The sequence below is a fragment of the Grus americana genome, chromosome 18, assembly GCF_028858705.1.
Source record: "Grus americana isolate bGruAme1 chromosome 18, bGruAme1.mat, whole genome shotgun sequence".
In the NCBI taxonomy this organism is placed as follows: domain Eukaryota; kingdom Metazoa; phylum Chordata; class Aves; order Gruiformes; family Gruidae; genus Grus; species Grus americana.
Window position 1 is genome coordinate 3,139,025 of NC_072869.1, and position 20,161 is coordinate 3,159,185.

At 49.2% G+C, this 20,161-nt stretch overlaps 1 protein-coding gene across 3 annotated transcripts in view; it reads left to right on the forward strand.

The window, feature by feature from the left end:
• RGS9 (regulator of G protein signaling 9) overlaps positions 1 to 16,121 on the forward strand; it is a 30,582-nt gene extending 14,461 nt beyond the window's left edge. For 2 of the 3 annotated variants that reach the window (XM_054847032.1, XM_054847033.1), the window contains exons 10-17: positions 5,956 to 5,985; positions 6,641 to 6,702; positions 9,015 to 9,128; positions 10,133 to 10,248; positions 10,729 to 10,816; positions 11,321 to 11,459; positions 12,499 to 12,584; positions 13,522 to 16,121. In XM_054847032.1, the coding sequence (XP_054703007.1) occupies positions 5,956 to 5,985; positions 6,641 to 6,702; positions 9,015 to 9,128; positions 10,133 to 10,248; positions 10,729 to 10,816; positions 11,321 to 11,459; positions 12,499 to 12,584; positions 13,522 to 13,693 (807 nt within the window). In that variant the 3' untranslated portion in view covers positions 13,694 to 16,121. Of the gene's footprint in view, positions 1 to 5,955; positions 5,986 to 6,640; positions 6,703 to 9,014; positions 9,129 to 10,132; positions 10,249 to 10,728; positions 10,817 to 11,320; positions 11,460 to 12,495; positions 12,585 to 13,521 lie in introns of those variants that run through there. The other variant, XM_054847034.1, reaches the window with a different exon arrangement.
• Positions 16,122 to 20,161: the final 4,040 nt, after the last annotated feature.

Consider the following 20,161-nt stretch of genomic DNA (forward strand, 5'->3'; position numbering starts at 1 on the left):
TTTTTTGGGCACCGCAGGCTGAGCAAGTCAGCTCAGCCGTGACAGCCAAACAGGCCAGAAGTTGAAGCCGTCTCATTGTCCAGGGGGTGGGGCCCTCAAAATAGGCTTTGGCAGCATCTTTTGGCTTGAAAATACTTTGTCAGCTTTTTTGCCACACCATTTAGTGTGAGTGTTTAGCTACAGGACATGTTTTCTCTGCTGGTGAAGCTGAATTAAGGAATCCTCTACCTCCAGATGCTCGTTGCTGGCTTTTATTAGTGGTGAATGGACGAGGGGTGTTGTGGGGTGTAAAGGATCAGAGGAAAGATCCAGGTTTAAAATAAAATGACAGAATACCTCTAAAAGGGTAATGTGCGGAAGAAGATGGAGAAGTTCGTGTGCTGGATAGGAGACACAAAATGTTGCCTAAAAATGCATATTGTGTAGCTAGACCATAAAGAAATAGAATTAATGACCTGAGACCGTGGAGGCTGTCACAGGGTGGGACTGGCTCAGAGTCCACAATAAGACAAACGCAGTCAGGAGATGAGGAGCTGGAGCTGCTCTTCTCTTTCTCCATCAGTCCTTTGAAGCGATCCTGCATTGGTGCACTTAATGTTGTTCATTTGGAAGTGAAGTCAAAGTGTCTCTCAGCAATTAAATGCAAATGTTACTGCAATCACACTCACTGTATTCCCACAACTTCTCATTTTTGTAACAGCCTTTAAACATCTCAACAGGCAGAGGCAGGATAATTGCTTTGGCCAACTGTGTTCTGTTGCTATAGAGACTGAAAATGAGCAAAATGTAGGGTTGGGTTTTTTTATAGATTTTTTTTTTTTAAGAGAAAAGGAGTGGAGGAAAGGGAGAGGGATGGAAAAGAGGAGTAAGCCAACTTCTCGCCCACAGTTTTACAGCTGACATGGAAGGAGATCGTAGGTTTGCAAACGGTCTGAAAGCCCGTAGCCATCTGCCAGCTGCTTGGTAGCACTGAGGAAGTGAGCTGAGGGATGTTCAGTTCCCACGCTGGCATAAGAGAGATGGTCAGCAGAGACTCCAAGGAGGGCGGGAGGGCACACCAGCCTGGGGTGACTTCACTGCCTTTCTCTTTTAAGCTGATCTCTGGAGGCTGAGCTGAGGAGGGAGTCTTCTTGCTCCTCTTTTTGCTTTTGAAGAACGATTGACAATACAGTAGACAGCCAAAAGCCCACGTAAAGCCACCTTAGGACTAGCAGCTTTTTTTTATTTCCACAGGCTGCTCTCACAGACACCTGTGGCTCAACAGCCTTTGGTGAGCAGAAAGGATGGTGCAAGCTCTGCTGGTAAATGCTGAGCTGGACTGTGCTTTGCTGGCCATATTTTACCCCTGCTGAAGGCAGTGCGGAGTTCTATTGATGTTTTCCACGGGCCCAGCCTCTGGCTCTGACATAGGTGAAATGATGAGAGCAGAAAATGAGTGCGTGAATCCCGTGCCTATTTATTTGATTTCTGTCTCTGTTCCCACTCAATCTAGCTTCACTTTGTTGGCCAATTAGTTTTCTTTTATCTAGACAGCTGAGAAAGAAAATATTCCCAGTGACAATTAATTTTTGACATCAGAATGACTTCTTTGAAGCTGATATTGGCACAAACATCTCTTTCACTTGCCTCAGACCCTTTGGTGGGCTGCTCCCTCCCTAATTGATAGAGTCCTCTGGGGATAAACAGGTGCTCAGCCAAACATCGCACTCCTTTGAAAGGGACTTTCATTACTGACCCATGAGCATCCCTCGCGGTTATAATGAGTTCGGAGTTGTAGTTGGGCAGGAGGGATAAGGCAGAAGTAGCCATCCATTGAACAGCTAATTAAGGGATGCTTGAGCCTTTTGTTGCCCAGGTCTCAGGCTCAGATCTAGCCTCACTGCTTAGAGAGTTACCAGGCAACTGCCAGAACCCGCTGGCTCACCTGCAGGTACGTGCTCAGCTTTTGCCGCCTTCTGTAACCAGAGAGTCTTTCTGAAAGGTGCTTTAGCTTAGCCAAAAATCACTGCGCTAGATTCAGGGACTAATGAATGAAATGCCCTGGCTTCTTGTATGCAGCAAATCAGCCACAGATCATTGTAGTCATTGCTGGCCTTTCATTTCAAAGTCTCTGTCAGTTTGGCTGCCTGATAAATGCTTAATGTCTGCTGCATCCATCGCATCTTTTGAAATAACAGGGTCAGAAGCAGATAAACAAGAGAGAGGAAAACCGGCAATTTGAACAAACTGGGCACATGGACTGTTACAGATCTGATCTCCAGCTGTTGGGCTGGAAGCAGCAGCGCAGTGGAGATGCGTGTGGAGATGATCTTATGCCAGACTCAGAAGTTTGCCTCTGGCTTTCAGGGCTCCCAGCTGGCCGCGTGCAGGGAAAAGCCAACATCTGCGCCCGGGAAAAGGTGTCCGTGTGTGCGTGCCAGAGTGCTGTTGGCCGTTGCAGTGTCAGGCAGTGCCCACAGGTTCTTGCAGTAAAGTTTGCTGTGGAGGGAGGCTGAGCTGTGCTGGCACTGCCGCATCCTCGGCAGCTGGTGCTCTGCACAGGATCCCCAGGGTTATCCTCGCAGCTTGCTGAACTGTGCACGTGGATGGAGAGTGCTGCGGCATTCCGGGCAGAGTGCGGGTGTGATTTCAGTGCCCTGGTCCAAAGCGAGCGCTGGGTGACAGTGGCCTGTGCTTGTTCTTCACTCCAAGCTCCATCTGGACAAACACACAAAAGCTGTCATCCAGCTGTTTACGGCCTCTGTAAACACTGAATGGTGGCCAGACAGGCAAAAACATAATGACCATTATCTCCACAATGTGGTCAGGAAGACCCACACTAAGAGCAGAGGAGGTCCATGCGAATGCTTAGCTGGAAATTAGCAGATGTCCCAGCTCCTGTAGGAGCTCATGGCTTCAGCCGTGTGGATCAGCTACAGATGCAGGGCTCTTGAGCAGGTTCTGCCTGGCTCCCAGCTGAGCTTTGCGGCGTGGGGAGCATTCAGCTGGTGGCAGCAGGGTGTCACGAGGCCGTGCAGGGTGTCCAAGCGCTGCCGTGTGTCTCAGGGAGGAGGGTGTTTAATAGCACGCGGCGCTCGCCTGAGACAGACCGAGGTCTTTCACTAATTGCCATTTTGATTTGAAGCCTGCGGGGCTCGGGAGCTTATCCGCGGTAATTGCGATAAGTCACTCATTAAGGGCATTGCAAAATTAATCTCATTATAAGAAATGACTGGTTTGTTCCAAATATGATTTCCTTCCAAATGAGAGAGGGTGGGTGGGTGGTACAGGGCACTTTGGCATCGCTGCTGTCGGTAGCAGGGTGTAAGGATGGGTAGGGTGGTGGGGACAACTGGCAGTGCTCAGTAGGACATGGAGGGTATTCAGGGTCCCCTGTACCAGCAGCAAAGCTGGAAACTGGTCGTGGGAGTGCTGGGAGAAAGGGGAATGAAACAATGTGCAGCTCTGGGGTGCACTAGCTGAGATCCTTCCCAGTTACTGTGGACTGGAGAACTGGACAGGGCTGAGCACAGCCAGCACCTGCAGCCCTTGATAGGGTGTTCAGCCCTGGGCTCCCCTTTGATTCCACTCCAGCTCAGTACGTGCCACTACTTGGTGATGCTCAGCCCTTCTCATGCCATAGCCTCCTTTTCTGTGCGAGCCTTGGCAAATCCCCTCCCTGCCCTGGAGCACCCTGCCAAAGGCCCCCTGGTTTTCCCAGGACCAGCTGTCCGGAGGGCTGAGCTACACACTCCTGCTGTGGCAGGAGGGGATCCTTGGTGTAGGATGCACTTTAAAAAAAAAAATCTTTCCTTGTTTACAGACATGGCATTAGCTTTGATTTTTACTCACCCACATATAATTTTTCTGTGGTGATGGCATTTTAATTCATGCCTTTCTTGCTCTATGTAACATTTAACTTACTATTTTCTTCTTCTCTTTCCCACCAGCTGTTTGTCTCGTGTGTGTGTGGTGTGCTGCCTGCCTCTAAGACCCCTGTAGAAGATAACACAACTTTACTACCATGTGAGCTGCCTTCAAGCCGTTATGCCAGCATCCACCTCTCCTTGCCCCGCTGCACCAAGCCTGTCCGAGGCACCCACTTGGCAAAACAGAGGAAGAAATGAGGGGCCTTTTAAAGCCACCTAATGATTTTAACATGTTGATTTTCCTAAAGAATATGCCCTAGCCACACTTAAGTTCCATCCAATGGAACAGTTCAGCTGGCACTTGTAAATCTGATGGGGCCTGGTTTGTATCTGGGGTTCCCCAAGGAGATAGTGAACTCCTATTGTGCAGGAAATAGCTGGCCTGAAACAGAAACAAAGTTCTCTAAAGAGGACACTTCTAGGACGGTAAATGCAGAGAGTTTCTCTGCACAAGCAGGTGATTTTTTTTTTTTTTTGCCTCCCATTTCTGCAGTCTATCTGAAACAATGATGACACTGTAGGAATGGGGGAAGCAATGGTGTGTACATGGAAGCTGGCCTGGCATCAGAGGTGCAGCTAAGAGCAGAGAATGGTGAAAAGCTGTTCTTTCGTCCGTGTGTTTATGTAAGATGTCCAGGGAGCCTTTGAATGAGCAAGGGAGGTTGTACAGCCCTATGACCAATGATCCTGTTGTCCAAGAGCTTTTTGCTCCCCTTGATGTGTCAGCCCTTAACCCCGGTCACGCAGCTCCATGTGCGTAGCCAGCAGAGCATCGCTGCTGTTTGCTTTCCCGTTTGTCCCTGCAGAGATTATGTGCACTGCAGTCATTCAGAGCTGGTCATGGTATTTCCAGCAGAAAAAGCTTCCTCCCCTTGCAATGCCACAGTCAGGTTTTCTGTTAGTACTACATTGGCCAGGCTAGGTTTGTGTTAGGATCAGATGGGCTGGCTTAATGGTAGTGCTGTACAGATTGGCTGATCTGCTGCATATCTCGCTCCTGCTGCTGAAACGGTGAGTGTGCCCTCTCAAAACCAACCAAGTTTCAGCAAAATATGCATATTTTTCTTCCATACAGAGAACAGTTCCTCCCTCCTGAGCAGGACCAGTGACGATAGTTAAAATGCAAAAGTAGATCTGTGCCAGTGTCCCCACGATGGTCCCCTCACAAAGCAGCCCTGGGAGAGCGTCTTGCCTTTCCCAAAATAGGGACAGCTCAGGGTGCAGGTTCTTTGGGGAGAAGCGGCGTGCCTGTGGCATTCAGTACCAGATGCTTCATCCCCCCTCATCGCTCACAAACTGCACTTCCCCAGGGCACTCTGCAGACCCGTGTCTGCCACAGGGTTAGCGTGATAGGATACTTCTGGGCTGCAGGTTAGTGGCATGAGTTTTGTTGGCTAAAATGGGAGATGCAAAACTGATACCTGGTATAAGCCTTTAAAGGCTTGCTGGGAGCATCCCTGACTTAGCCTGTCTTTCCCTCGCCTTCCTCGAGTCTACTTCACACAAAGTAACTGTGCTTCAAAGGAAGCGGTGTGAATAAACACCCTGCAGTTAATTTCTTGCCTTCAATTGCTTGCTCATTTGTGGATGACATGTAACATAGTCTGAGTTATTCAAATCACAACGTAAGCACCCTTTGCACAGCAGATACTGCTTCTGAGGCTTTTAATTGTGGTGTTTATATTTTGCAATGTGTTGGTTCCTGTCTCCTTTAGCTAATATTGAATGATCTAATCTGTGTCTTGTAAACGAATCTATTTTAGCTCCATTAGAATAACGCCTTAATTGAAGGCATACAGGCAGCCTGTGATGGAAGAAGCAATGCTAAACAGTAAATACAGTTAATGGAACGATTTACAGTGTGTGGATGCTCTTAGCTTTGATGATACTCTGATTAGCTGAGCTGCTGTGTTTGATTTTAATTGTAATGAGAATTAATTGGAGAGCACTGCACAACAGCAGCCCTGCAACGGTGTTTTCATGTCTCAAAAAAGGCAAGTGAAAGCACCCATCCCAATTTAACGATTTTTGCTTCTTTATTTTACAGAAAAAAACGATGGATGTTTACAGGAGAGAGGTAAGTGGTCCTTCCCTCACTTCTAGGTGTTTCTCCTGTATGTATTGCTTACATCAGTGTTGCATGGGGGGTCAAAACCCCCATGTTTAAAAACACCTGGGTTTGGCTGGCAGAATCTCTGCCCCATGGATCTTTTGGTCAATGTGCTTTCAGGACACTTCCTGCCTCTGCACTTCCCACCGCAGGCAGCCAGCAGCTCTCCCGGTGACGGGAAGGCTCAAGCAAGGAACAGACGCCAGGGCTAAAATCCAATAGATCAAAATTAGCGGTGGGGAAATCGTAGGAGATACATCCAGTGGCGCCAGTGTAGAGACAGCCAAGGATCAATGATAATTACATGCTAAATCATCCAGAGCATTTGTAGGCGCCTAGAATGGTGGCTATTATCCAATTTTTATATAGCATGGGGGGCACTTTTTAATTACTTGCACATTGCAAAATGCTGCTCTGATATAAGTTCAGTGAAAGCAGACATTTTACTAAGACAGTTTAGGGATTCTCTGATTCCTTGGACATCCAATAATTAGGGAAGAAGTAGTCCCTGTTGTAGTTAGCATCACTGCCTGGGAGAGGGCATGTTTGAGGTTCAGATAGAGATGGCCTTGTCTTCACATCTCCATGCTCCTAACCATGGATGTGTCTGATTTCCTCTCAGATTATGTACTATCAGCAAGCCATCATGAAGTCCAGAGTGAAATCTTCGGTCTCTCTCGGAGGGTAAGTCCCGATTTCCTTCTGTCCACACATTAATTAGTCTTCAGTGCTCATCTCCTGATGAGATGATTCAGCTATCTGCTCTGGCAGCTGGTGACTCAGGGGAATTGATGTGGTGGCCACATGCAGTGTGGTTTGTGTTGTCTGGGCTGTGTGTTGTTGCCTGGGCCAGGAGGCATAAGGCAGAGGAGGGGTCAAAGTCCCAGTCATGATAAAGAGTCTCCCTCGGAGCTAAGGGGAGCTTTGCTATGAATTTAGAGCAGCGCCAGTCTCTTGGTTGAGATTCCCTCTGAAATGAAGAGATGTTCAGGCTGGTCAGGACTGGGCAGTGGTGCTTGGGAGCCAGCACAGCTCCGCAGTCTGGGAAGGCAGCGGCATGGAGGCTGCCTGGCGAGGATGTAGCAGTGTGTCCGTCCCGTGCCTGTTCCTGTGCAGGGTGAGTGAGCAGCGGAGACAGACGGATCCTCCTGTCCCTGGTCCCCAGCCTGCTGGGCTGGATTCAGCCCCACTGAGTGTTCTTGCTCATGTGGCGATGCTCACCAGAAGGCAGTAGAGCTGGGGAAGTCTCTGGTTATTCTATATTATGAAGGAACACGTGCCTCTCCGTGAACGGCCAAGCAATTAATTAGCAATTCCTCTTCTCGGTGGGAGTGTTTCCTGATCAGATTCCTGATGAAGCCAATTAAGTGCAAAGCTCCCAGTCCTAGCATTAGCCATTAGTGCCTTTGCCACAGGCATTTCTTACCTGGCGTCTTCTGTGCTGGCCAGTTGCCTAGAAGTGCAGTCCACACCACCAGTCTGTTTTACATAGTCATTGCCACCCAGAGATTCATATCGAATCTGAGATAAGCAAGGTGCTCAGGCCTGTTCCCTGGGAGAAGACAGTCACAGATGAATGAAATGGGAGGAAGAGTCTGGAAAGCAGTGCTGTCTTCTGAGAACCACAACTTGCAAGGCGCCAGCAGTTCTGCTCGTTTCATCTGTCCCTGACTCCCAGGTCACTTAACTCTCCTGCCTCAATTTTCCAATTTGTGAGCTGGAGCTGGGGACACATGACTACCTTCCAGGAATTTTGTGGTGCTTAACTGGTTGGCAATGGAGCTTTTCACACATTAGTCCTAGTCTTCTGATGGATAATGCCTATCACCTAGATCAAAAAATCCTCTGGAAATTTGAATCTCCATCTCAGCTGCAGGATTGTGTCCAAATCAAATTATTATTGATGAGAATAAGAGCAACAACTAAACAGTGTGCATGCATCACAGCATTGCATTGATTTAGGAGGAGCTGCAAAGCACTAATCATTAAAAGGACAGAGTAATGTTACCTGAGTTGACAGGTTTAGATTTGTAGCTTGATGAGAGTATATGGATTGGAGTGAAATATTCAGGTGCTGAATGCCTTGGCATTTCCAGTGAGAAGATAGGATCAAGCACTTCTGTGCCAAACCTGTGGTATGCTTTGTGCCGCAGCATTCTATAATTGCAGGATCTTGCCAAAGTGCCTGTTAGCAACGGGTACTTGGACAGTACACTCTCAGCTTTGAGCACATGAAAGCAGTTTGGCCTGGAAGGAATTTTAAACGCAGAAACCAGATGATTTTTTTCAAGAATGAAAAAGAGGGGAGAATGCTGAAAATTCCAGGACATCGGTGAAATCGGTTGTAATTACAAGTCTGGCCAACTTAGAAGGTAGGAGAGGTGTTTGTCTGGTTCCTGCTAGGATAGAGACATTTTTGCTTTGTGCCAAGCCCTCAGAGTCATTTGCAGAGGAATGAGCCGTGCGGTAGGTGAGCGGAGGGAAGGAGCAGCCGGCATGTGCCCTCAGCACTCCCTCACCTCTCTGGGAGCTCCCCGGGCTCTCCCACGCCCCATGGGAAGGCTGCGGAGAACCCACCCTGAGCGAATACAGCGCTTGCTTTCCTCTTCTCTGGCACTAAAACAGTGCAGGATCAGGCCTTTGCCAGCTGGCTGGAGAAGGAGACAGAAGCCGTTCGGGGGCTTAGTCCCACTTTCTTGAAAAGAAGAGGCAAAAGGAGGTGATGGAAGAGTCTTGTATCTCCCAGCACTTGAACTGACAAAATCGCTGCTTTGAAAGACAACCAGGAGATTACTGTTTGGGAAAGGGAAAAGATTAACTGGGCTGATGAATCAATTTTTCTAGTAAGGCAAGGGCTACATTTCAGATCCCCATGCTGATAGGGCTGCACCTCTGAAGAGATCTGTGGTCTTTGCAATCATTTATTTGGTTGTAACGGGGCTGGCTGCAATTCTGCCTGCAAACTAATATTTTGATTTTGTTGTATTTACTTGCAGGCTTGTGAAGTACTCTGAGCAGTTCCTCTCCAATGATCCTATCTTGTCTGGATGTCTCCCCAGCAACCCCTGGATAACAGATGATCCTGAGTTCTGGGATCTCAATGCAAAACTGTATGTATTGGTAGTCTTTTGCCAGCTTCTGGTTTACACTGACCTTTATGCTGATAGAAATCAGAAAAGGGAACCACTGATTTTGTCATGATACCTGGTCTCTGATCATGAGCAGGGAACCGTTCCCTTTCTGACATAGCTTGGCCATGCTAAAGACACTGTCTCTTGGGAATACTCCATGCTGAACTTCCAGCATTATCTTCTTCAAGTGGAACCTTCCTTAACATTACAGAAATTCCTAAACTAATGATGGGAGTATGACCTCAGCCCCTGCTGAGTGGGTCTAGTTCTTCCCTTGGATGAGTGAAGTCCACTTTTACTAGCCCAGGAATGGAATATGACCAGTCATGCTCAGCTATAGCACTTGGTTTAGCATCAACCTTGCTGAATTGGGTGCTGCCAATGGTGTAGCAATTCCGGGTTCAACTACTGGCCCGTGGTCTTTGCACACACCTCAGGCTGCTTTTGTAGGAGAGAGTTTGGGTTGGAGGCACATACTGGCGATCCGTCCCTTCTCTGAGGTCTCCCTTGGTTTTCCATTCCGGTAGCATTTGCTAATTATACAGTGGTATCTCTGGGCTTGAAGTATACAACAGATTATTGGTTCTCATTTGAGACCAGCAGTCCTGTTAGAGTGATAATATCCTGTTACACAGACCCAGAGGATGCCTTCACAGAATGCCTTTATGAGAAGCAAAGCTCTGGGCAACAACCAGTGCCTCCTCTGGAAAAGGACTGAGTCAAACCTCCAGCAAAGCTGGAGCTGGGCTGTTATTGTGAGAGCAGTATAAATCCAAGATAAATCCTCATCTCACTGTGTACCAAGTTGTCTAATTATGACTTACTTAGTGGAGTGACTTCAGGAGCATTATTACAGCATTCCGGAAAACGGAGTGCTGAGAAGCCTCTTGGCATTCCAGCAAAGGGCATTTTGGTTTTAATTAATCTGCCAATTAGATGGGCCGCGTGAAACTGGCCGTGCTGTTTGTTTTCAACCTGTGCAGAGTGGAAATCCCCACCAGAATGCGTGTGGAGCGATGGGCCTTCAACTTCAGTGAGCTGATACGAGACCCGAAAGGTCGGCAGAACTTCCAGCTCTTCCTGAAGAAGGAGTTCAGCGGTGGGTCTGCTGTGTCTCTGTCTTTGCCCCTGCCTTGGCCACACAGTGAGATGCTGCACAGCTGAGACAGGGCAGGGGCAGGAATCCCTGCCTTTGCAGTAGGTGCTGTGAGCCGGACAGTGACAAAGTCACGAAGCAAAGGAAGGAGAAATGACTTTGGAGGCGATGGCTGTGCAGGCAGTGCATGCAATACCATCTAGTGGCACAGGACACAAAATACAGCCCAGGGCACTCCCTGTGCGAGCTGGAGCTGGCTGGATTCACAGGCTCTTACAGGTGTCACTTGTCCCAGAGCTCAGAGCAGGGGAAAGCTGTTTTTCTCCTTCAGCCCCAAGGAGAGTTTCAAGGTCGCTGTAAGATTTGGAGAGACTGAATTGGGGCCGATGTGTATTGAGTCAAACAAATTCAGTTTAGGAGTTAATAAATGGGATTGCGCTTTCCTCAGTCTTGCTCTCTGCTGACTGCGTCCTTGTTATGCAGGAGAGAATCTGAGTTTCTGGGAAGCCTGTGAGGATCTCAAGTATGGAGACCAATCCAAGGTCAAAGAAAAAGCAGAAGAAATTTACAAGTGAGTATGATAATTTTATGTTCTTAAACTCTTCCTACGAGTCCCATCGCCTTCTTCCACACATCGTTGTTCTCCAAATGATTCATTCCTGAAAGTTTTCTAAGCTGTCATCCTATGTCCCCATGTAGGAAATAAGCTTTTGAAGGTGAAAGCATAAGTATTGTTTTGTTACATACTTTTCCACTCTGTTCTCCACAATTACATTTACATCTTAGCATGTAGTTTAAATCAAGGTGTGGAATAGCAAAGATCTCGGGGCTGCCACTAGGAGAGTGGAGAGACCCTTTTTGCTTCCAGTGGGCTAAAATTTGGTTTATACTGTATGTTAACAGTGGAGGAGGAAGTGACTGCCTGCTGTACTGTTGAAGAGGAGATTGACTGCCCAAGATCAGGACAGCAAATTGTACTGGGGAGCTGAAGGGAGTTTTCCTTTCATGCGTAGACAGAGGAATCTCCAGGAATTCTCCAGTTGTTCATGGCACTGTTGATTCCTCCTCCTTGCAGGCTCTTCCTGGCTCCAGGAGCAAGGCGCTGGATTAACATTGATGGCACAACAATGGGCATCACGGTCAAAGGCCTCCAGCACCCTCATCGTTATGTTTTAGATGCTGCTCAGACCCACATTTACATGCTGATGAAAAAGGTTTGTTGTTTGTTTCCAAAGCCATAGGGGGATTCCAGTTCTCTGGGCTTTCCACACCTTTGTGTGCTATCAGCTGTCGCTTTCAAGTGGCCTTTGTTTGAAAATCCCTCAAATTTGCTGACTTAAGCAGCACTGGTGCAGGCCTTTGTATTTTGCTGCTGCTGCTTCTTCCCTCTAAGGCAGCCTGTCTCCAGGGTGGTGGAGGTCAGGTGTCTGCTGGAAGTCCTACTTTCTAATACCAGTTTGGTTACCAGCTCGTTCAAAGCTTGAACAATCTTTTAACTTTACTCAGTTAGTACCACTCTGCGTGCCACGTCAGGTATCCCTATGGTGGGATGTGTGTATCCAACCGGATATCAGCAGTGGAGGGGAAAGGTAGTAGCAATTGCGATATAACCGCATGAGTTTTGTACCAAGAGCATAACCAGACATGGTCCGTCTCAAGTTTTACTGAGGTTTTTTCACAATTTTTCTGCAGTTATGTTGATGGACACCCTTTTTTTAGGTCTGACTGTTGCAGCAGACTGGGACCTGATGTCAGCATACAGTATGTCATGGCTTTTGTTAGATCACGGTGGCCACAAATAACCTGTAACTCCTCCTCATGAGCAATACAAACTACCCTTAGCAGGAAGGAGCATTATGGGCCAGAGCAGCAGCTAGTGCACACTGACACTGAAAGCAGCAGAACTGATTTTCATCAGTGGCTGAAAAGTTTGGCTCCTGAAACATGAGCACTTCACCCTGCAGTGACTGAGACGCCACTGGCCTGGGCTAAGCTCAGTTCAGACTTTTTGGTCTGGATCTTACCTGGGAAGATTTATTGTGAGATGGGAAAATCCTGGGAATTTTACACTGAGATGAAAGGTATTGGTTTAAATAGCTTCATTTGCCTGAAAGATGCAAAGTCCCTTGGGCTGCTGGGGGAGATTATCTAGTTCCCAGCCTCTCTGGCTCCTGAGCAGCTGTATTTGGTGGTGATTTTAATAAGGGTGTTCACAGCCCATAACTACCAGTTTCTCTTTTTTTCTCCTAGTAGGACTCCTACGGCCGTTATTTAAAGTCTCCAATATACAAGGAAATGCTGGCCAAGGCTGTTGTGCCACAAGAGACTGTCAAAAAAAGGCAAGTGAAACTGGATGTAATTGTGGGTTTTGTCGTTCTTGTTGTAGCAAGGGTAGAAAAAGCTTGAGTTGCAGCAAAATTACTGTGATTTAGATGTTCGCTTAATTAAATAAAATTTTTCACTAAGAAGATGCCTTGCTTTGGCACTGATTATGCTGTTTATTTGTGAGCCCTTTGGAAGTGGCTTGTGTGCAGTCAGAATTGACTTGATGATTGCTCGGTTGCCTTGTCTGTTGAGCCTGTCTAGAAAAGGTTTGATTGTTGAATTAATCATGGCTCTTTTCCTGGAAGGAGAGAGCACTGTGTACAGGGCATGGGAAAACTCCTGCCCACGAAACATTGGCTGCCAGAGGTGACACAGAGTCATGGCAGGGCTGTCCACGGGTTCTGCTCAGCTCTGCCTGGACAGAGCTGCTTACCCCCAGCAAAGTGAAGGTGTCAGGCAGCCCCAGGCATCAGCATCTCACAAACAGCATCTCACCTGCGAGTGACTACTGGCACAAGGTAGACGGCCTTAGAAGGGGCAGGCTTGAAATGGCTTTTTCCAAACCGAGATGAAGGTTGCATAGCAAATTTTGGCCATTTGAACTGCAGTTGCTTCTTAAAGCTGAGGGTACAATGTCAGAGCCAGACTGGGTGGTGTGCTGCTTTCTCTGTTCCTCTTCCACTCCTCAACCCAGCAAGCAAGAAAGAGGAATCATGGACTTTCACACTATTGTGACCAGGAACAGGACTGTATGCTTTTAGCAGTTCTGTAGCCAATGCGTGGCACTGAGTTACCCAGTCCTGCTTTAAACCATCTCGTCCACATTTGCACTTCCTTCTTGTTGTGTGGGTGACAGTGGCACGTCCATCTCTGTGTCTGAGCAGACAGTGGTGAGCTTTTGGTGCCCTTCTACCTCTCAGTAACACCCTGCTTCTCTCTCTCTCTGCCCAGCTCCACTTTCCCATTCGGACGCCGTCACCTCCGCTCCAGCCCCAGCCCCGTCATCCTGAGGCAGCAGGAGGAAGAGGCCAAAGCCAAAGAAGCTGCCACGACCGTGGACATCACGCAGGTCATGAGCAAGCTGGATCGCAGAAGCCAGCTCAAGAAGGAACCTCCCAAGTAGGCTCTGAGCCCTGCAGGGCACAGCGCAGGGAAAAGACAAGCTGAGGCTGGTGTTGAGCTTCGTCTCCCCTTCCTGAAGGTGTCAGTGCTGCTTTAGGTTTCCCAGGCCGGCTCTGCCAGCAGCCTGCTTCCTGCACGTTGCCATGGCTTCTGGAGCAGCAGATGTCACTTCCCAGGCATGGTAGTGCTGCCGGAGCCAGGCTGCTGGCTGTGCCGGACTCGGGGTGCAGGGCCCTGGCTCCCTCCCGGCGTACCTTGGACGGGGGGATTCCTTCTGGCTGTTCCGAGCCCCCCCCCCCCCCCCCCCCCAGAGGTCAGGGAGCCCAGCTGCCTCTGCCTGCCTCCTGCTCCTCCAGGAGCTGGGATGGCACAAGGCAGAGTACAGCTCTGCCCTCCCAATCCTTTGGGTTCAAATCAGCCTTCCTCAGGGCAGAGGTGGATGACCCTGCAGGGAGCAGGGCAAGGTGACCAACCTCAAAATGCATCCACGCTGGTGTCCATCTGTTCAGGGGGACATGCACCCTGCCAAGGGGTTCACCCGGGGCACCCCCTGAGAGGAGTGCACCCCTCGCTTCAAGTATCCTGCACCTCCTAGCCAGTGCAAAGGAGCCACAGGCAGAAGAGCGGGGTAGATTTCTTGTGAGAACAGTAGGATGAGTGTTTCTGAAGGTTTAGTTGACCCTTTGAATTTTAACGACACTCCCAATTCCCCCTGGCACGTTGGAGATGATCAGTGGAAAGCTCTGCTCTCCCCTGTGACTCCCCCGCATGATGAGTTAGGTGTGCAGGCGTAGCAAGAGCCTGCAGGAGGGCTTGAGAGATGCAGCCGTGGCTTTGTGTTTCTTTTATCAAATCCTTCCTGCCTCTTGTCTTGTCTTTTTCCTGCTCTTCTATTTTCTGTTGTTAAAAATCTAATAGGAGGTAGTTCCAGTTGTCACTGGCTTGTAGCCCAGAGGCAAGGAAGAACCAGGGCAGAGGTGTTAAGAGCTGACTTAAAAGTTTAAGTAGTGGTTTCTTTTTCTTTTGCTCTTTAGAATGAGGTAACCTAAAATACCATGTTAGTGCTAAAGAGCTCAGGAAGATTCCAGGCTTTGCCGGGAAACCCCGGTGCGTCTGGACCCAGCCAATGATTACCAGAAGTGGGAAGATTCCTGCAAAGCCCAGTAACGGGAATTGGGGGGGGCAGAAAAGCTGCTGCTTTGTTTGTTACAATTTAGGGGAAGCAGAGGGGCTGGGTGAGAAGCACTGAGGTCCGGGAAGCTTCTTCACTCCGGTTCATATTGTTTATCTGTTTTTACTACTGGTACGATTTGACACGAAACGGAGAAAGCTGGATGGGAGCCCGCAGGTACCAGGGTGCATGCAGACTAACCCCTCGCGAGCAGGGAGATAGTCGGGCGATAGCTGTGTCCTGAACAGCTTTGAACAGCAATTCTTGCCCTCCCTGTGTGTGTTATGAGAGGCAGAATCAGGGCTCCATGGTCTGATCGGGTATCACTGCAGAACTAGTCTCCTTTGCTTTGCAGCTGAGCTAGGGAGATTTTTGTGACCTCTGTTAACCTAACAGTGATAAACCTTCTTAGAGGAATTGAAACCAAGGTGCATGAATCTTTTTGCTCTGATGTCAAGGTCTGCTTGCTAAGTCTCTGCTCTTATTCCCAGTGGAAGCAACGGCAAATTTTGCAATGTCATAAAGGTGAGCAGGTTCAGACCATAAATTTTTCAATTCTGCTTAAAACCACAAGGGGTTTTTTTAAGTGAGGTACTGAGCACCATCAGCCTACCTTGATATAAGAGCACTGAAAGATACTCAGGAACTTCACAGGGTTGGTCCACAGCTACTTGGATGTGATGAGCTCTACAGTCTCCTCCGAGTTTGTATAACATGGAGCACTGAGCATGTTGGGAATGCCGGTATGTAGTAACATGTGGAAGATCAAGTCAGGGTATAAATAATAAATAACAAATCTGTGTGTTCCAGTCAGTCCCTCTGATTCTACTTCTGTTCTGTCTGCAGCTTTGCTTTTTGTGTTCTCTCTATCCTTTCCTTTCTCTGATTTTTTTTCATCCTCCCAGCTTTGCGTCACTGTGCCCCTGACATGGGTTAATGCCACATGCTTTGGAGTCACTGTGCTTGTGAAACACCAGTCCTACACTTGCAGGCAGAGGCTGGCTCTCTGCTGCTTACAGGGTGAATGAGCTGGCATGACCCAGTGTACCGCTCCTCGGTCCCTCGCTCTTCAGTCCCTGAAGAGGAAGGTCGCCTGGTACAAAGTGTGACCACGGTACAAACTGAACTTCACTTTGTGCCAGCCAAGAAATTGTTTGTTTCCACTGGAAATCAGAGCAATATGTTGTTTCATTTCTTGGCCATCACTTCCATGCATTCATCTGTCTAATAAAAATAAATGTAGAAAATGAAAAAAGAATTGAGTTCATCCTTTTCTGTCTTGTCTCAGTGTGTTCATCCTTCACTGTGTCATCTCTCTGCCATGTGTGCATGCGTTTTCTGTATGTGCCTCTGCTCCCAGCACTTCTCTTTGGACACTTGAGCTGCATTTCATTTCTGCTGGGAGTGAGCCCTTGGGAAACAGAGGGGGACTGGGCATGCAGTGTGTCCTCTGCTGATGGATCTGCACTCCAGCTCATTCTGAGGGCTGAATTAGCTGAGCTGGAGACTTCACAGCACCAGCCAGGGACATGGGGGGCTTCAGCACAAGATGTGGCTTCTTGTAGCATCAGTCATCAGGGCTTGGAGTTCAGTGTCCTATTTCTTGGCCACGGCAGCAGTTGGCACATTGGTGCTTTGAGTGTTATGCCATTCATAACCAAGACCATGTTCTTGGGGTAGCAGACTCCTCTGTGCCTGGAGCTGATCTTGGTAAGGAATGAGACAAGCTGGTGTCTCCTACAGCATCCCAGTGGGTGCAAGGCCAGCTCTGTCAGCACCTTCTGAGGCTGGTAGCGATGACCCCATTGCTTTCCATGGGCTAATTGCGACATCTCCACTCTCCCGGTGTGGGAGGGCAGGGAAGGGGACAGAGCTGCGGGAGAGGAGGCACTGTCCTGGGGTGGGGTGGCTGTCGGCTGCCTTGCAGCTGAGCCCTGTCTTTCCCGGCAGCACTGGTGGCACCTGGTCCTTCTCCTCCAAAGGCTTCTCCTCCTGACAAAGCCCGAGGAGGCCAGCCGAGCCTCACTGAGCCTCTCTCCTTTTCCTCCCTGCAGCTGTGCCACCTCGCCTCCCCAGTCCCTCGCCCGGCTGTCTATGCTGGCACTGGCCCCCTGCCATCGGGCAGCCTGCCTCCTGCCTCCCCTGGCCCCCCAGCCCTGCCCCACAGCACCGCCTGCCCCTCGCCCATCAGCGTGGCCCTAGACAGCACCGTGGGTGCCGGGAGGGAGCGGGAGCCTGAGGGGACCGGCCCTGGCCCCTTCCCCTCCAGCAGCGGGAAGTCCCGTGTGGCCACCCTGTCCTTTGGCCGGTTCCTGAAGAAGGGCTGCTGGACCTCACCCGTCTTCGCCACGCTGTCACCCAAGTGCCCAACCATGCCTCACGGGAAGGTGCAGCCGCTGGGTGAGCGGGAGCGGCAGCTCCAGCCAGACACCAAGGCGGTGAGCAGGTAAGCACTGCGCAGGCACCGGACACCCTCATGAAGGGCTCGCCTCTGGGACCATTTCAGTTTGTAATTAGGTTGAAATAGTATCAGCTGAACCCATTAAAGTGGGCCTTGTGCTTCGTATTCCAGTCAGCTGTCACCATCTCTCCCCCGTGGCTGCCTGCTGTGGGGCTGTGTGTGATGGCGGCTGCCAGGAGTGGGCACCGGCTCTGCCCCTCCCTGGCGTCAGGCAAGAAAATGGAGGTGCTGCACCTTGCCACTGGCCCTGGGGAGCAGAGGGCCATGAGGCTGCTGGGGTGGGGACGGTGTGGCACAGCCAGGGATGTGGCCTTTCCTCACCCTGGGGACGCCTGGCACCTGCGCTGCCTGTCCCCTGCAGCCATGTCACCTCTGGCCCTGTGTCCCTGAGCCTCCACACGCTGGACCAGGCTGGAGGGGATGGCGGCCCTCTTGCATGAGTCGGCCCCAGCTCAGCGTGAAGATATGTTTGTGTTTGCCCCCACATCAAGTGACTTCCTGGGCCATGGGACCTTGCTGCCCTATGTATGTTAGCAGAAGTTGTTCTTGTCTGATTCGGTTATTTTGGTGGCTTTGGAGATGAGCTCGAGATCTTTGCACCAGCAAAGACGGCGAGACGCTCAGGCAGTCTGGGGTAGGGACCCCACATTTCCCCGCAAGGCTGCGTGGTGCTACGAGCCCGGCTGATGGTTGCCTTTCCTATTTTGATACCTGAATTTTGAAAACCACTTGTATATTTGTATTTGTTCTCAAGCGCTAGTTCAGGTTTGGTTTAATGATTTGAAAGTCAAAGGGAGACCCAGAAGCAACAAGGCAGGAGAAATCTTGAGGGAGAGTCATGAAACTTGTCATTCCGGAGCAGGATGTGTGAGAATGGGGTTTTTTTGTCTGGAGAGGCTGTCACTATTGAAACCAAATCCTGGCCATGTCCCTCACTAAGTGTAACATGTCCTCAACCTCTTGTAATCCACCTCTGCTGCTGACCAAGTGGATGAGTCCACATTATAAATTCAAAAGCACAAATCTGAGGGCTCCTTCTCCACCTGGCTCTGTGCTCTGGCTGTGCCGGAGCTGTGTCACGCAGCAGTTTTCCTTCCAAGGGGTGGGAGTGCACGTTTTCTGTGTTTTCCATCTCTGCAGGCATGTGCCCAGGAGTTTTGCTTTGGGATTTGGGGTTTGAACAGTGGAAAACTCAAAAGCCAGACTCCGTGCTGCGTGTTTGCTGTCTCAGACAGCACATCACAAAGTGATGTATGCGTGATGAGTTTTTATTTCACAACACAGCTTCTTCCAAATAAAAACGGATGCTCCTTTGGAGAGCCGAATCCATCCCATAGACTCTGAGGAGGGAGAGGACAACCGCCACCAAGCTCGTAAGGACTCTGCGAAGGAGGTGATCTGCCCTTGGGAGAACCCCGCGGAAGAGGGCAGGGCTGGGTAACGAGCAGCCCAGACACGGACACTCTTTCCAGGCCTGAGACCACAAGCTTTGCCACGTATGGCTCAGTATATGGGCCATGCTGGTGAAGTGCATTAGGGCCATCCTTCAGCATCAAGGACGCTCAGATGACCACAGCTATGAATAACAGACCCTGGTATACCCATCTGTTTGTAGTTCAAGAATTTGAAGCATTTCTGGACTGTTTTTTCCTTCCTATCTTTGGTATATTCAGATCTATTCATTACAAACTTCTTGATAAATGAACCTCGTTTCTTGCCTTATAGCAGATGGAGAATTTATGTATATATATATAAATCCTGGGAAATGGTGTCTTATCTGAATTACTTGCTTGGCCATGAGGTGTCAGCACACTGTACATAACACAGCTGGAGCAGAGCTTGCAGGCATTTTTCAGAGTAGGACTCAGACTTCAATGCCAAGATCAGGGCATGTCTATGTCCCCAGCTTGGGTCCACCTCTTATTAGTGATAATGATTTTTTAATTATAAAGCAAGTTCATTAAGAGACAGAGTTCATTAAGAAAGAGTAAACCTCTCATGAGAAGCTGTGTACCGTATAGCATAGCATCGTACCTTAATCCAAGCTGAAAATGACCCTGAAGAGTAAGCAGTGCAGCAGAAGAGCAAAGGCTCCAGAGCTCCATCAGCTCGTTTCCCCTTTGTGGCCTCTCAGTGCCAGGATGGGTTTTGAAGCCATGACCTGAACTGCACCCCAGAAACGCCTGGGAAGATCCAAAACAAATTTGTGTTTTGGGCCTCTCTAAACTTAGATTGGCGTATTGCCATAGTCTTTAACTGTGGTGTTATGAAGAGCATTAGAATGTTACTTTCCTTATGCCGTGTCAGTGTTTGAAGATGGGGTTTTTGTTCAAGTGTGGAGGGGTTTCCTAGATGTGTGTGATGTGGGTCATGATTCTGTAATTTGGCCATGCAGCCTGTGACTTTTGCTGTTGCTATTTTGTACTTTCTAATTGTAAGCGGAGCTTTGCCTGTGTGGCTGACGTGGTTCATCATGCTGACTGCTGTGGGATTTGAAGTCTCTCCTCACACATGCTTGGTGGTCCCCATTTCCCCCAGGTCTGGGACGACAATTCTAATCACTGGGCAGTTTGGGAAAATCAGGAGGCTGTTTCTGTTTCCAAAGACTCTTTCCCAGGGGACCAGAAAGATGCACCACCCCAAAGCAAAGGTCGAGCCAGAGGGTGCTGCCCCACGCTGCCTGTGATGCTTCTCTTTGTACAAATGTGCGTTTGCTCTTGGTGGCTTTGCTTTGTCAGGAGGACCTGGTTCTGCTCTGGCAGTCACTAGTAGTGCCCACCTACTACTCACAAGAGACAAATGTGGTGTCTTTTGTGATTGTTTTTGTTAATATTGTT